Source organism: Eriocheir sinensis, chromosome 69 (assembly GCF_024679095.1).
Source record: "Eriocheir sinensis breed Jianghai 21 chromosome 69, ASM2467909v1, whole genome shotgun sequence".
NCBI classification, from domain to species: domain Eukaryota; kingdom Metazoa; phylum Arthropoda; class Malacostraca; order Decapoda; family Varunidae; genus Eriocheir; species Eriocheir sinensis.
The window spans coordinates 5712177-5728747 of NC_066577.1; the positions used below are offsets into that span (position 1 = coordinate 5712177).

Here is a 16571-nt window from a genome sequence, read left to right on the forward strand (position 1 = left end):
AATAAACTATCAATCAGTCAATCAATCAATTCCTTTCTATTAGACTACGGTTAACCCAATGCCTGATATAAAAAAGTGATCTAATTACCACCTCGATCCTCCCATATATATATATATATATATATATATATATATATATATATATATATATATATATATATATATATATATATATATATATATATATATAGGCGGTGGCTGAGTGGTTATCGTGACGGCCCCGCGTTCAGGAGCTCCAGGAGGGACGCGGATTCGATTCCTGGCCGCCGCACAGTTGAGGTTTTTCAGTCACCGCCGAGTGGCCTAAGACTACCCACATGCTGGCCTGAAGACCACCCATCTAGCTGAGCTCTCCAAAGAGAGACTCAAAGATGAGTTCCGGGGGGCAGCATGAGCCAACACAAGATGGCGCCACTATAAACACTCGCTAATGGGCTGGGCCGACCATCAGGCCCTACCGGGAAGAAGCCTTGGGCCGACCATCAGGATCCACCGGGAAGAAGCCTTGGGCCGACCATCAGGATCCACCGGGAAGAAGCCTTGGGCCGACCATCAGGATCCACCGGGAAGAAGCCTTGGGCCGACCATCAGGATCCACCGGAAAGAAGCCTTGGGCCGACCATCAGGATCCACCGGGAAGAAGCCTTGGGCCGACCATCAGGCACTCACGGGAAGAAGCCTTGGGCCGACCATCAGGATCCACCGGGAAGAAGCCTTGGGCCGACCATCAGGATCCACCGGGAAGAAGCCTTGGGCCGACTATCAGGATCCACCGGGAAGAAGCCTTGGGCCGACCATCAGGATCCACCGGGAAGAAGCCTTGGGCCGACCATCAGGATCCACCGGGAAGAAGCCTTGGGCCGATCATTAGGCCCTACCGGGAAGAAGCCTTGGGCCGACCATCAGGATCCACCGGGAAGAAGCCTTGGGCCGACCATCAGGATCCACCGGGAAGAAGCCTTGGGCCGACCATCAGGCCCTACCGGGAAGAAGCCTTGGGCCGACCATCAGGATCCACCGGGAAGAAGCCTTGGGCCGACCATCAGGATCCACCGGGAAGAAGCCTTGGGCCGACCATCAGGATCCACTGGAAGAAGCCTTGGGCCGACTATCAGGATCCACCGGGAAGAAGCCTTGGGCCGACCATCAGGATCCACCGGAAGAAGCCTTGGGCCGACCATCAAGCCCCACTGGGAAGAAGCCTTGGGCCGACCACCAGGATCTACCGGGAAGAAGCCTTGGGCCGACCATCAGGATCCACCGGGAAGAAGCCTTGGGCCGACCATCAGGATCCACCGGGAAGAAGCCTTGGGCCGACCATCAGGATCCACCGGGAAGAAGCCTTGGGCCGACCATCAGGATCCACTGAAGAAGCCTTGGGCCGACCATCAGGATCCACCGGGAAGAAGCCTTGGGTCGACTATCAGGATCCACCGGGAAGAAGCCTTGGGCCGACCATCAGGATCCACCGGGAAGAAGCCTTGGGCCGACCATCAGGATCCACCGGGAAGAAGCCTTGGGCCGACCATCAGGATCCACCGGGAAGAAGCCTTGGGCCGACCATCAGGATCCACCGGGAAGAAGCCTTGGGCCGACCATCAGGATCCACCGGGAAGAAGCCTCGCGTGTCTCAGCCTCAGTCAGCGCGCGACCTTCCTTGGGTTCACACGTGACTTTGCCCCGCTGCTGTGTGGTGCCAACTCGCTCTTTCCTCTGTTTTCCTCTGCTTTCGCGGTGTGAGGCGTTCTGTGCTTCTGTGTAACTGCTGCTGTACTGGAGGACTACAAAACCAGGAGGATTACCCTTCCTTCTACTACAGACCGCTAAGTGTTCTGATTTAGTATTTACTTAGTTGGATAGTGATCCACAGTTACTCCTAGGACAAGTGTATTAAGCTTCCCACATCTACACTAAATTCAACATTCTTTCAAGCCAACCCAGTGCTACACGGTTTTATATTGCTTTTGTGTTTTTTTATATTGCTTTTGTGTTTTCTTTTCCTTCTATTATTAGGATACTTTACTGTGCTGTGATAATAGGACTACGTGAATCAGGCGCGCCAAGCTACGTTAATGTCTAAGTCCACACAAAAACACTAGATAATCCACTTTCCGCGCAAACCTAGTGAACACAGTTATTATCTTCTTTACATAAGTGATTTCTCAGTATATTAATATTGGCCTATGTTTTGTCTTGGTGGGTAGAAATAACCGCGCCTTTTTACCCGAGACACACCCTTTTCCCCGGGGAATTGACCTGACTGCGACCTCACAGCAGCTGTTGGTTTGTTTTCCTAGATACACATTTTTGACCTGACGACCTCACAGCAGCTGTTGGTTTGTTTTCCTAGATACACATTTTTGACCTGACGACCTCACCGCAGCTGCGTACTTTGTTATCGTCTTAACGCGCCTAATTGTTTCCGTCTTGCCTCGCCCATATCTTCACCATGACGTCCCTCAAGCGTTGTTCTGGGTGTGGCCTTCGCATGGCCAAGCAGTACTTTCTTTCCAAGGACGTTTGTAGGTTCTGCGTTAAGACTCAGAAGGATGATCAGAGGATCATAGAGTTAGAGAATAGGGTTACGACTCTCGCCGCCCAGGTACACTTACTGGTTAGTGCAGCAGCAACAAGCCCCGCCTCCTCCTCCTCCCCTTCCTCTTCCTCTTCTTCCTCGTCCTCCTCCCCCTCCTCTTCCTCTTCTTCCTCGTCCTCCTCCCCTCTAGTATTGTCTTCAACCACACAGCAGCCCCTCCCATCCTCCTCCTCCTCCTCCTCGACCATCTCCGATCTCCCCGCTTCCCACCCCTCCTTCTCCTCTTCTTCCTCCTCTTCCTCCTCCTCCTCCTCCTCGCCTTCCTCCTCCGTCCCCCCTCTCCCTCTCGCCCATCCTCCTCCTCCTCCGCCTCTACCTCTTCCTCCTCCTTGTCCTCCGCCTCTTCGCTCGTCCCTCCCTCCCACTCCTGTCCTTCCTTCCCTTCCCCTCTTCCTCCTCCTCCCTCGTCCGTCCCTCCCTCCCCACCTCACTCTCCCTTTCAACTGCTGCTTCCTCCTCCTCCTCCTCCTCCCCCTCCCCCTCCTCCTCCTCCGCCTCAAATTCCTCGCCTTCCTCTTCCGTCCCCCCTCTCCCCTCTTCCCGCCCACTCTCCCCCTCCTCCTCCTCCTCTCCCTCTTTCTCCTCCTTGTCCTCCGCCTCCTCGCTCGTCCCTCCCTCCAACACCTGTCCCTTACCTTCCCTTTCCCCCTCTTCCTCCTCCCTCTCCTCGTCCATTCCTCCTCCACCACCTCACCCTCCTTTCTCCTTCTTCCTCTTCCTCCTCCTCCCCTTTCCACCTTCCACCTCTTCCACAATTTCTCCTCGTTCTTCACAACAGGTCCCTCCCTCCTTCCCGCTCTCCTCCCCCTTCACCAACCCCTCCTGGCCCCCCTTCCGACAGTCGGGTTCTTGGTGTTGGTGATAGTAAGGTGCGTTATGTTGACAGGTATTTTTGCTCCAAGGCTAAGAACAGGACGAGGGTGTGTGTCCCAGGGGCAGGGGTGGGCCAGCTATTAGACAGGATGGAGGCGTGTATGTCAAGCGAGGGATCGAACCCCATAGTCTTTCTCAGCTGTGGCGGAAACGACGTTTCTCGTGTGCCAAGCGAGGACCTTCTCAGGCGTTTTAGAGAATTGTTAGGCAGGATACGTGACGCTGGTGGGTCACCAGTAGTGTGTGGCGTCCTGGCAAGGAGGGGCGTTGGCGATGGATGGCTGTCTAGGGCGATAGCAGTGAACAGCAGACTTGCTGAGCACTGCGAGCGCAATGGGTGGCTGTTCGTCGACAATTGGGACCTCTTCTTTGGCAACGACGCCCTCTACGCCCGTGACGGGATACACTTGACGTTCAAGGGTGTTGAGGCTCTCTCAGACTCCCTTGAGCGAGCACTTGGTGCCCTGAGGGATTTTTTAGTATAGGCGAGGGGGGGAGGAGTAATGGGAGCAATGGGAGTAGTAATGGGAGGGGACATCTAGCTCATAATATAACCAGGCAGCTTAGAAGTAATTCTAGAAGAGTAACAGAGGACGGGCTAAGAATCTTCTATACTAACAGCAGGAGCCTCAGAAACAAGATAGACTTACTAAGGGGTGAAGCTTGTTCAGAAAATTTTGACATAATAGCGATCACTGAGACATGGATAGACTTTGCTAATAGAAATTTTAGGTCAGAATTTGAAATAACGGGTTATCAGATGTTTCACAAAGACAGAAGGGGCAGAAAGGGAGGTGGAGTTGCGCTATATGTTAAAGACTCACTTAAATGTTTAGTTAACAACTCAGTCAAAACTAACATGGATTCAGAATCAGTTAGGGTGGACGTTTACAAAGGGAAAGAAAAATTAACTCTAGGAGTTATATACAGGCCACCCAACCTTAACAGGCAGGACACGAGTATATTACTACAGGAGATTGGCAGGGCGAGTATGAGTAGAAATGTCTGCGTAATGGGGGACTTTAATTATAGGAATATAGACTGGGAAGATCTAGTGGGTGACCTGGAAGCCGAGGACTTTCTTGAAGTTATACAAGATAATTTCCTTAAGCAGGTAGTTACTGAGCCTACCAGAGGAGATAACATATTAGACTTAGTCCTAACCAATAATGGGAACTTGCTACGTGAGTTGGAGGTGGGCGGAGAGTTAGGAAATAGTGATCACAGAACGGTTCGTTTTAGGTTAGACTGGGCGGTAACCCATGATCCAAACCCAGTGTTAGTGCCAGATTTTAGAAGAGCAAACTACGAGGGGCTTCGAAGATATCTTGAAGGGGTAAACTGGGATAATTTAGGGATTCATGAGGGCCAGAACTGCGGATTGGAGAGCCAGGAGAACCAGGTAGAAATGTCTTACAATAATTTAGTTAGAGTAATAGTAGAGGGGCAAGAACAGCATATACCACAGCGAACACTTAGAAAAGAAAACAATGATCCTAAGTGGATGACTCGTGGACTAAAACACGAGATTGGGTTAAAGAAGGGAATTTATCAGAAAATAAAGAATGGGGAAACACATCTCAGGGGCCGGTACGTCGAACTATCTAGATTAGTTAAGAAAAACACCAGGATAGCAAAAAAGAATGGTCCCTCAAAGCGAGAAAAATGAGAAAAAATCACCCCTCACACAAACCATTTCATACATAAATAAGCAGCAGTTGTGAGATTATGTATGTATCTGTCTAGGGTATCATGGTACAAATTAACGTCGCTGCTTCATAAATTTGGCCCGTCGCTGCTACAGTAAAGCCACAAATTTGGCCCGTCGCTGCTACACAGTAAAGCCACAAATTTGGCCCGTCGCTGCTACACGGTAAAGCCACAAATTTGGCCCGTAGCTGCTACACTGTAAAGCCACAAATTTGGCCCGTCGCTGCTACACGGTAAAGCCACAAATTTGGCCCGTCGCTGCTACACGGTAAAGCCACAAATCTGGCCTGTCGCTGCTACACGGTAAAGCCACAAATTTGGCCCGTCGCTGCTACACGGTAAAGCCACAAATTTGGCTCATGCCATAATACACAAATTTGGCCCGTCGCTGCTACACGGTAAAGCCACAAATTTGGCGCGTCGCTGCTACACGGTAAAGCCACAAATCTGGCCCATCGCTGCTGCACGGTAAAGCCACAAATTTGGCCCGTCGCTGCTACACGGTAAAGCCACAAATTTGGCCCGTCACTGCTACACGGTAAAGCCACAAATTTGGCCCGTCGCTGCTACACGGTAAAGCCACAAATCTGTCCCGTCTCTGCTACCGGGTTAAGAAGAGGTTGGATAAAATCATGGATAGTGAGGTAAGGTGGGATTAGGATTACAGGAGCTGCCTTGTATAGACCAACCAGCCTCTTGCAGACTCCTTATGTTCTTATGTTTTCCAATGTTTATCCCTGGGCAGTCATATCTCTGTTGGTTTTATCTATGAGAAGCAATTGTGGTTCAGGAGGAGACACGCTTACATTGCCAGCTTCTTTGTACATAGCCAGCCTTTGTTCTCTCTTCTCCGAGTGTCCGTGTCTTTGGGTTTCTCGTCTAATGCCGTCCATGTTCTGTAGTGTTGGTGTGCTGGGAGCTGGGGTCACTCCACTCTGAGATGCAGTAGGGAAAGGTCAGGGAAAGGCCTCCACTCTGAGATGCAGTAGGGAAAGGTCAGGGAAAGACTCCACTCTGAGATGCAGTAGGGAAAGACTCCACTCTGAGATACAGTAGGGAAAGGTCAGGGTAGGGCCTCCATTCTGAGATGCAGTAGGGAAAGGTCAGGGAAAGGCCTTCACTCTGAGATGCAGTAGGGAAAGGTCAGGGAAAGGCCTCCACACTGAGATACAGTAGGGAAAGGTCAGGGAAAGACTCCACTCTGAGATGCAGTAGGGAAAGGTCAGGGAAGACTCCACTCTGAGATGCAGTAGGGAAAGGTCAGGGAAAGGCCTCCACTCTGAGATGCAGTAGGGAAAGGCCTCCACTCTGAGATGCAGTAGGGAAAGGTCAGGGAAAGACTCCACTCTGAGATGGAGTATAAATTCATTGACCCAAATTTCACTGTTCAAAAAATCGTGTTCCAAATTCATGACAACAGAAAACAATAAATGCTCATTAAGTCTGAATTCTAGAAGGCAGGAAAGTTGGAAAGTTTTGTTTAGTGGGTGCAACATCTGTGGTCATATGCCGGAGAGAGACAGAAGGGGAAGGAATTATAGGAGAAGGGAACAGACCCCAGGAGACAGGAAAAATTGGAAAGTTTTGTTTAGTCAGCGCAACATCTGTGGTCATATGCTGGAGAGAGACAGAAGGGGAAGGAATTATAGGAGAAGGGAACAGACCCCAGGAGACAGGAAAAGTTGGAAAGTTTTGTTTAGTTGGCGCAACATCTGTGGTCATATGCCGGAGAGAGACAGAAGGGGAAGGAATTATAGAAGGGAACAGACCCCAGGATACAGGAAAAAGTTGGAAAGTTTTGTTTAGTCGGCGCAACATCTGTGGTCATATGCCAGAGAGAAACAGAAGGAGAAGGAATTATAGGAGAAGGGAACAGACCCCAGGAGACAGGAAAAAGTTGGAAAGTTTGGTTTAGTCAGCGCAACATCTGTGGTCATATGCCGGAGAGGGACAGAAGGGGAAGGAATTATAGGAGAAGGAAACAGACCCCAGGAGACGGGACACAACCCCCGATTAAAACCTGGTACCCATTCACTGCTGGGTGGACAGGGGCGTAGGGTATCGGATTGAAGGCAGGAAATTGTGGCCCCAAACAACAGTGCACTCTTGAGGTCAGGCCGCTATGACCCCTGAGGACAGTGACAATAACATAAATAAGTACATACACACAGACAAGATGGCGCCACTATAAACACTTGCCTGCGTCATGACGGGCTGGGGCTGACTACCATCCAGGCTATAGGCATAGACGTAAAAAAAAAAAATAGAATAGGCAATCCTCAAGTTATCCCGGTGTGGTGTTGCCGGCCAGCTCCAACTTTTATTTTCTTGGCCGCCAGAATTGGGAATACTGGTTCGTTGAGCTTCAGGCAGAGAGCACCAGCGAGGAGTGCTCCGAGGGCGAGGCTGAGGTGCTCTGGCATTCAGGTACACCACACACACTGCTTGTCATTATTGTTACAGGTAACTCTCGATATACGCGAGTATTGTGTGATTGAAGAGGTCGCGTAAATCAAAAACAATGTAAATCAAACAAGAGGTAGGTTGGCTCCGCTCAGGCCAGGATTTTTTCCACTGCCAAGGAACGATTACTGTCCTCCTTGAGTAAGTGGGATGGGGCGTGTGGCGTGTGAGGTCCTGGCAGTACAGGTAACTCTGGATTTACGCGAGTATTGTGTCCTTGAAGAGGTCGTGTAAATCAAAAACAATGTAAATCCAACAAGAGGTAGGTTTGTACCTTTATTGCCTACTGTATCACTCTGACTCCTCTCCCTCTCGTGGTTCCTCCTCTGGCTGCCCTTCCCCTCGTGGTAGCACAGCAGCGAGGGTGTTGTTGTTGTTGAGTAGCGTGGCAGCGTGGGTACTGTGTTGTTGTTCAAGTGGCGCGCGGGAAGAACTGAGCTCAGCTGTGTGGCCGTGTGAGTCCAGTTGCATGAGACATCTGGTGGACACTCCATAAAATATCGCGTAGAAGTGAAAAAAAAATGTGTCAAGTAAACATTTATTTGGATTTTGGACCACGCGGTATTTAAAAAACGCGTAAACCAAACTCACGTAAATTGAGAGTTATCTGTTTTATTATTATTATTATTATTATTATTATTATTATTATTATTATTATTATTATTATTATTATTATGAGGGGACACTAAGCTGCCTCTCCAGCCGCCCCAACACCTGAGCTGCCGAGAAAGATAACAGGAAGGTGAGAGAGAGAAGGAGGAGGAGGCTGAGAGGACATAGAAGTAAAGGAAGGGAAGAAGAGGAAGAGGAGGACAGTGAAGGAAGGGAAGAAGAGGAGGAAGAGGAGTATAAAAGGAAGAGGAAGGAAATAGAAGGGGAAGGGAAGGAAAGGAAGGGAAGGGAAGGGAAGGGAAGGGAAGGGAAGGGAAAGGAAAGGAAAGGAAGGAAGGAAGGAAGGGAAGGGAAGAAAGGAAGGAAGGAAGGGAAGGAAGGAAGGAAAGGAAGGAAGGGAAGGGAAAGGAACGGAAAGGGTGGGAAGGGAAAGAAGGGACGGGAAAGGAAAGGGTGGGAAGAGAAGGAAGGGAAGGGAAAGGAAAGGAAAGGAAAGGAAAGGAAAGTGAAGGAAAGGAAAGGAAAGGAAAGGAAAGGAAAGGAAGGAAAAGGAAGGGAAGGGAAGGAAGGGAAGGAAAGGAAATGGATGGGAAGGGAAGGGAAAGGAAAGGAAAGGGTGGGAAGGGAAAGAAGGGAAAGGAAAGGAAAGGAAAGGAAAGGGTGGGAAGAGAAGGAAGGGAAAGGAAAGGAAAGGAAAGGAAAGGAAAGGAAGGGAAGGGAAGGGAAGGGAAGGGAAGGGAAGGGGAAGGGAAGGGAAGGAAGGGAAGGAAGGAAGGAGAAGGAAGGAAGGGAAGGAAGGAAAGGAAAGGAAAGGGTGGGAAGGTAAAGAAGGGAAAGGAAAGGAAAGGAAAGGAAAGGAAAGTAAAGTAAAGTAAAGTAAAGTAAAGTAAAGTAAAGTAAAGTAAAGGAAAGGAAAGGAAAGGAAAGGAAAGGAAAGGAAAGGAAGGGAAGGGAAGGAAGGAAGGAAGGAAGGAAGGAAGGAAAGGAAAGGAAAGGGAAGGGAAAGAAGGAAGGAAAGGAAAGGGGAAGAGAAGGAAGGAAGGAAAAGGAAAGGAAGGAAAGGAAAGGAAAGGAAAGTGAAGGAAAGGAAAGGAAAGGAAAGGGTGGGAAGGGAAAGAAGGGAAGGGAAAAGAAAGGAAAGGAAAGGGTGGGAAGGGAAAGAAGGGAAGGGAAAGGAAAGGGTGGGAAGAGAAGGAAGGAAAGGAAAGGAAAGGAAAGGAAAGGAAAGGAAGGAAAGTAAGGGGAAGGAAAGGAAAGGAAAGGAAAGGAAAGGAGAGGAAAGGAAAGGAAAAGGAAGGGGGAAAGGAAAGGAAAGAGAGAGAGAGAGAGAGAGAGAGAGAGAGAGAGAGAGAGAGAGAGAGAGAGAGAGAGAGAGAGAGAGAGAGAGAACTGACCACCTCTTTTGTGTGTGTGTGTGTGTGTGTGTGTGTGTGTGTGTGTGTGTGTCAGAGCTGGGCGCAACTTTAATTTTTTCAGGTGCAACATTTATTTATTTATTTATATTTTTTCTCGTTAAAACAGCCTAAACTAATATATACAGGTCATCCTCCTCCTCCTCCTTCTCCATGCCCTCCTGGCCCATCCCCTCCAGGAGGTCAATGTTCTCTTTGAGGAACACAAGCACCTCAAAGTTGACCTTATCCAGGGAGGACCTCTTGGCCCTGAGGATGTCCCCGGCCATGCTGAATAGCCTCTCCACAGCTGGGGGGGGTATTGTACTTAATGAACAAGGGCCAGTCTCACAGCCCAGTACAGCTCGTTTGTAAGCTCCCCAACCAAACACAAATAGCCTCTCCACAGCTGGGGGGGGTATTGTACTTAATGAACAAGGGCCAGTCTCACAGCCCAGTACAGCTCGTTTGTAAGCTCCCCAACCAAACACAAATAGCCTCTCCACAGCTGGGGGGGTATTGTACTTAATGAACAAGGGCCAGTCTCACAGCCCAGTACAGCTCGTTTGTAAGCTCCCCAACCAAACACAAATAGCCTCTCCACAGCTGGGGGGGTATTGTACTTAATGAACAAGGGCCAGTCTCACAGCCCAGTACAGCATGTTTGTAAGCTCCCCAACCAAACACAAATAGCCTCTCCACAGCTGGGGGGGTATTGTACTTAATGAACAAGGGCCAGTCTCACAGCCCAGTACAGCACGTTTGTAAGCTCCCCAACCAAACACAAATAGCCTCTTCCATTTAGCGTAACCCGTTTCTGGGTCGTGATCTGTGGAGTCCCTCGTAGAGTCCCGACAACCTAAGATTTGGACGCCATTATTGGGCCAGTGTTTTCACCGTGCTTTTCAAACGCTAACGCACGCTCTCGTGAAGAAAACAGGGCCAATAATGGTGTCTAAATCTTAGGCTGTCGGGACTCTATCTATCAAGGGACTCTACAGATCATGACCCAGAAACGGATGACGCTAAATTACAGATCACGACCCAGAAACGGATGACGCTAAATTACAGATCACGACCCAGAAACGGGTTATGCTAAATTACAGATCACGACCCAGAAACGGATTACGCTAAATGGAAGAGGTTGAAAACACGACGAAAATTCCTTGTATAGTTTTTTTTTTTTTTTGTGTGTGTGTGTGTGTGTGTGTGTGTGTGTGTGTGTGTGTGTGTGTGTGTGTGTAGCAGAGGAGTCATTTCAAAGGCATAAAAAATGGTATCAAATGTGAAAAAATAAAAAACACTATACAAGGAATTTTCGTCGTGTTTCGTGCTTGGTTGGGGAGCATACAAACGTGCTGGACTGGACGGTGAGACTGGCCCTAAGTTCCCCCGGTGGCTGCACTGTCGCCAGAAAGACTCATGCCCCTGTCCCCGCTCCTCGTCACAAACTTATCCATGTCTATGTCTCAGTTTTTCCAGTCTGCAAAAGAACAAAAACTTTACGAGAATTTTCAGTAGATAACCACAAGGGCACCATCACCACTGACATCTCCGCCACTTGGTTTCCCTGACTAAAGTTTATGTCGGTATGTGGCGGCGGTCAGCTTGGCGAGGGAGGCGGTCAGCTTGGCGAGGGAGGCGGTCAGCTTGGCGAGGGAGGCGGTCAGCTTGGCGAGGGAGGCAGTCAGCTTGGCGAGGGAGGCGGTCAGCTTGGCGAGGGAGGCGGACAGCTTGGCGAGGGAGGCGGTCAGCTTGGCGGGGGAGGCAGTCAGCTTGGCGGGGGGGGCGGTCAGCTTGGCGGGGAAGGCGGACAGCTTGGCGGGGGAGGCAGTCAGCTTAGCGGGGAAGGCGGACAGCTTGGCGGGGGAGGCGGTCAGCTTGGCGGGGGAGGTGGTCAGCTTGGCGGGGAAGGCGGACAGCTTGGCGGGGGAGGCGGACAGCTTGGCGGGGGAGGCGGTCAGCTTGGCGGGGGAGGCGAGTGGGCTCAGTGTTGCCATTCACTCACTCACTCGCTCGCTCACTCACTCACTCACTCTTCACCTCATCCCAGTAGGCTTTCATCCGCTTCTTACCAGCCTCACTCCAAGCTACTGTCTGTCTCTTGCGTTTGCCCACAATGTCTGATGTAAGAAAAATGCACCAAAAACCAGTCTCAGGACACCTCTCCTCCTGAATTTGACCTTGCTTTCGGCCGCCTCTTCAGATTCTTCTATGGGAGCAGCGATTAGCGGGCTTTTTTTTATTATTGTGTTTTATTTGTGTGCCCTTGAGCTGCCTCCTTTGTTGTAAAAAAATGAATAAATAAATAAAGGAGAATACGAGAAACAGCGCATGTGAGGGGCAGCATCGTGCGTCCTCCCTCTCTAGAAAATCAGCGCAGTGTCTTGGCTCTTGTGGGGATGTGGAATCTATCGTACAGTGGGAATGTGGAAACTATTGTACAGTGCCTCAAGTACATGTAATCGTGGGAATGTGGGAACTATTGTACAGTGCCTTAAGTACATGTAATCGTGGGAATGTGGGAACTATTGTACAGTGCCTTAAGTACATGTAATCGTGGGAATGTGGGAACTATTGTACAGTGCCTTAAGTACATGTAATCGTGGGAATGTGGGAACTATTGTACAGTGCCTTAAGTACATGTAATCGTGGGAATGTGGGAACTATTGTACAGTGCCTTAAGTACATGTAATCGTGGGAATGTGGGAACTATCGTACAGTGCCTTAAGTACATGTAATCGTGGGAATGTGGGAACTATCGTACAGTGCCTTAAGTACATGTAATCGTGGGGGTGTGGAAACTATTGTACAGCACCGTAAGTACATGTAATCGTGGGAATGTGGGAACTATCGTACAGGGCCTTAAGTACATGTAATAGTGGGAATGTGGGAACTATCGTACAGCACCATAAGTACATGTAATCACGGGAAAAATCTAAAAAAAAAAAAAGGACGCAGAAGATAAACAAACAAAGGTGACAATGTATGTTTAAATCCCCAGTGCTTAGGGCGGTAGACATTTAGGGCCGTATTTTAAGGCACCATCGCTTCTCACATCAACTATTTTTAAAGGTCAAAGAGTGGATCAATCGGGTTTTCATGAGTGTTTTTTAAGGTTCATGGCACAGAGGAAGGGTCAAACTACCACCAGGGTCATGAAACTACTCCTGGAAATGCCCACAACTCCTACGAAAGCCTTGTCAATTGTGTGTTTCTTTAGGTTCATGGCACAGAGGAAGGGTCAAACTACCACCAGGGTCATGAAACGACTCCTGGAAATGCCCACAACTCCTACGAAAGCCTTGTCAATTGTGTGTTTCTTTAGGTTCATGGCACAGAAGAAGGGTTAAACTACCACCAGGGTCATGAAACTACTCCTGGAAATGCCCACAACTCCTACGAAAGCCTTGTCAAATGTGTGTTTCTTTAGGTTCACGGTACAGAGGAAGGGTCAAACTACCACCAGGGTCATGAAACTACTCCTGGAAATGCCCACAACTCCTACGAAAGCCTTGTCAATTGTGTGTTTCTTTAGGTTCATGGCACAGAGGAAGGGTCAAACTACCACCAGGGTCATAAAACTACTACTGGAAATGCCCACAACTCCTACGAAAGCCTTGTCAATTGTGTGTTTCTTTAGGTTCACGGTACAGAGGAAGGGTCAAACTACCACCAGGGTCATGAAACTACTCCTGGAAATGCCCACAACTCCTACGAAAGCCTTGTCAATTGTGTGTTTCTTTAGGTTCATGGCACAGAAGAAGGGTCAAACTACCACCAGGGTCATGAAACTACTCCTGGAAATGCCCACAACTCCTACGAAAGTCTTGTCAATTGTGTGTTTCTTTAGGTTCACGGTACAGAAGAAGGGTCAAACTACCACCAGGGTCATGAAACTACTCTTGGAAATGCCCACAACTCCTACGAAAGCCTTGTCAATTGTGTGTTTCTTTAGGTTCATGGTACAGAGGAAGGGTCAAACTACCACCAGGGTCATGAAACTACTCCTGGAAATGCCCACAACTCCTACGAAAGCCTTGTCAATTGTGTGTTTCTTTAGGTTCATGGTACAGAGGAAGGGTCAAACTACCACCAGGGTCATGAAACTACTCCTGGAAATGCCCACAGCTCCTACGAAAGCCTTGTCAATTGTGTGTTTCTTTAGGTTCATGGTACAGAGGAAGGGTTCAACTACCACCAGGGTCATGAAACTACTCCTGGAAATGCCCACAACTCCTACGAAAGCCTTGTCAATTGTGTGTTTCTCTAGGTTCATGGCACAGAAGAAGGGTCAGACTACCACCAGGGTCATAAAACTACCCCTGGAAAGGCCTACAGCCCCTACGAAAGCCTTGTCAATTGTGTGTTTCTTTAGGTTCATGGCACAGAAGAAGGGTCAAACTACCACCAGGGTCATAAAACTACCCCTGGAAAGGCCTACAACCCCTACGAAAGCCATGTCAAATATGTGAACTTGTAAGACGAAATTTTTTTAAATACAACCCTTAAAGATTAAAAGCCACCAAGGCGCTCTTGCACCTGGCAACACGGCGCAGCACCTCCGCCGAGGGCTGACAGATTCAGATTGAGATTTAAAAAAAAAAATATCTTCCAACCGAAAAAATACCTTTCCCTGTAAACTAAACAAAATGATCGAGATTTTCTGAACTCACAGGGTGGCCTAATGGATTTTAAGAAAGACAAAACCATGTGAGTTTAATAGGCTATATCAATATGACCTTTAAATTTGGAACCAAGGCTAAGTTTACGCACAATGGTCCAGTTTTTACTTATAATATTTAATGTTAAGCATGTTAAAGGTAGAAGGCTGTTAGATTTTAATTACAGCTTAACACAATATGGCAATAAGCGTTAATATTAAAACACCTAAGAATTACATGTAGGTTGGTATTTAAAGACTATCGTTTCTCACATTAACAATTTCTAAAGGTCAAAGATGGGGTCAGTCAAGTTCTAATGAGTGTTTCTTCAGGTTCACGGTACAGAAGGGTCACACTACCACCAGGGTCACACAACTACTCCTGGAAATGCCCACAACTCCTACGAAAGCCTTGTCAATTGTGTGTTTCTTCAGGTTCATGGTACAGAGGAAGGGTCACACTACCACCAGGGTCATACAACTACTCCTGGAAATGCCCACAACTCCTACGAAAGCCTTGTCAAATATGTGTTTCTTTAGGTTCATGGTACAGAGGAGGGGTCACACTACCACCAGGGTCATACAACTACTCCTGGAAATGCCCACAACTCCTACGAAAGCCTTGTCAATTGTTTGTTTCTTTAGGTTCATGGCACAGAAGAAGGGTCAAACTACCACCAGGGTCATGAAACTACTCCTGGAAATGCCCACAACTCCTACGAAAGCCTTGTCAATTGTGTGTTTCTTTAGGTTCATGGCACAGAAGTAGGGTCAAACTACCACCAGGGTCATGAAACTACTCCTGGAAATGCCCACAACTCCTACGAAAGCCTTGTCAATTGTGTGTTTCTTTAGGTTAGATTTTAATTACTTCTTACACTTCACAGTAATTTTCTGTCTTAGCCACAAGAAAAATATTATCACATATTAAAATGCGAGAAAATGAGATTAATTCACAGGATGAGCGCCACGAGGCATAACACATTCTCAAACATTTTTAACTGACAAGACAAGTTTAAAACATGGTTCACGCCTGAAAAGTCTGTGTAATTTTACTAATTTATAATAAAATTCAGTGACAACCTTTTTTTTGGTACGTTTAGGTAGGTTTATGTAACGTCAGTCTCTCATAATGTGAAGAATTTAATTTATCGTAAAAGAAAAGTTAAAAATCAGATAAAAATAAAGTTAGCTCAAACCAACTCAAATTTGACATTTTTAGCCGAATCGGGCAAAGCCACTTTTAAACTAGCTTAAAACAGCCGTGGCAATCTCTTTAAAAAAAGTCGTCTTTGTTCCTGTTCAAAGTCACGGCAAAAGTCGCAGAAAACTGGTGATGTGACTTTGCTTAGTCTGACTTTTTCAAAACGTTTGCAACTTTTGACTTTGCGACTTCGAAATTCATAGTGCGGCAAAGTCGTAACTCTGTGCCGCTACGCCCAGCTCTGGTGTGTGTGTGTGTGTGTGTGTGTGTGTGTGTGTGTGTGTGTGTGTGTGTGTGTGTGTGTGTGTGTGTGTGAAGGGAAGAAAGGGAAAGGAAGGTCGGAGAAAAGAAGAACTTGGGAGCAATGAGGAGAGAGAAGGGAAGGGAAGGAAGGAAGGAAGGGAAGAGGAGGGAAAGGAAAGGAAGGGAAGGGAAGGAAGGAAGGAGCGAGGGAGGGGAGAGTAGGAGGAAGGAAGGGAAGGGGAGGGAAAGGAAAGGAAGGGAAGGGAAGGAAGGGAAGGGGAGGGAAAGGAAGGGAAGAGAAGGGAAAGGAAGGAAGGAAGGAGCAAGGGAAGGGCAGAGGAGAAGGAAGGAAGGGAAGGGTAAGGGAAGGGAAGGGAAGATGAGGGAAGGAAAGGAAGTAGAGAGGAACAAGATAAAGAGAGAGGAGAGGGAAGGGCAGAGAAGGGAAGGAAGGGAAAGGAAGGACTTGGGAGCAATGAGAATTCCATGCACCCTCTCTTCCATTCCCTTCCCATTCCATTCCCTTCCCTTCCATTCCCTTTCCTTCCATTTCCTTTCCTTCCCTTCCATTCCCTTTCCTTCCCTTCCATTCCCTTTTCTTTCCTTCCATCTCCTTTTCTTCCATTTCCTTTCCTTCCCTTCCATTCCCTTTCCTTCCCTTCCATTCCCTTTTCTTCCCTTCCATCTCCTTTTCTTCCCTTCCATTCCCTTTCCTTCCATTCCCTTTCCTTCCCTTCCCTTTCCTTTCCTTACCTTCCATTCCCTTTCCTTCCATTCCCTTTCCTTCCTTTCCCTTTCCTTCCCTTCCATTTCCTT

General features: G+C 48.2%; 1 protein-coding gene and 1 long non-coding RNA gene across 2 annotated transcripts; both read right to left on the bottom strand.

The window, feature by feature from the left end:
* Positions 1–1962: 1962 nt before the first annotated feature.
* LOC126988473 (uncharacterized) lies at positions 1963–2860 on the bottom strand. The gene is made up of 2 exons (XR_007742039.1): positions 2321–2860; positions 1963–2267 (listed from the first exon to the last, which is right to left on the bottom strand). It is a non-coding gene; the product is annotated as an uncharacterized LOC126988473 (long non-coding RNA).
* Positions 2861–11219: 8359 nt separating this feature from the next.
* LOC126988333 (uncharacterized) lies at positions 11220–11645 on the bottom strand. Its single transcript, XM_050846390.1, has one exon. The coding sequence runs from the start codon at positions 11643–11645 to the stop codon at positions 11220–11222; it is 426 nt and encodes a 141-aa protein (XP_050702347.1).
* Positions 11646–16571: the final 4926 nt, after the last annotated feature.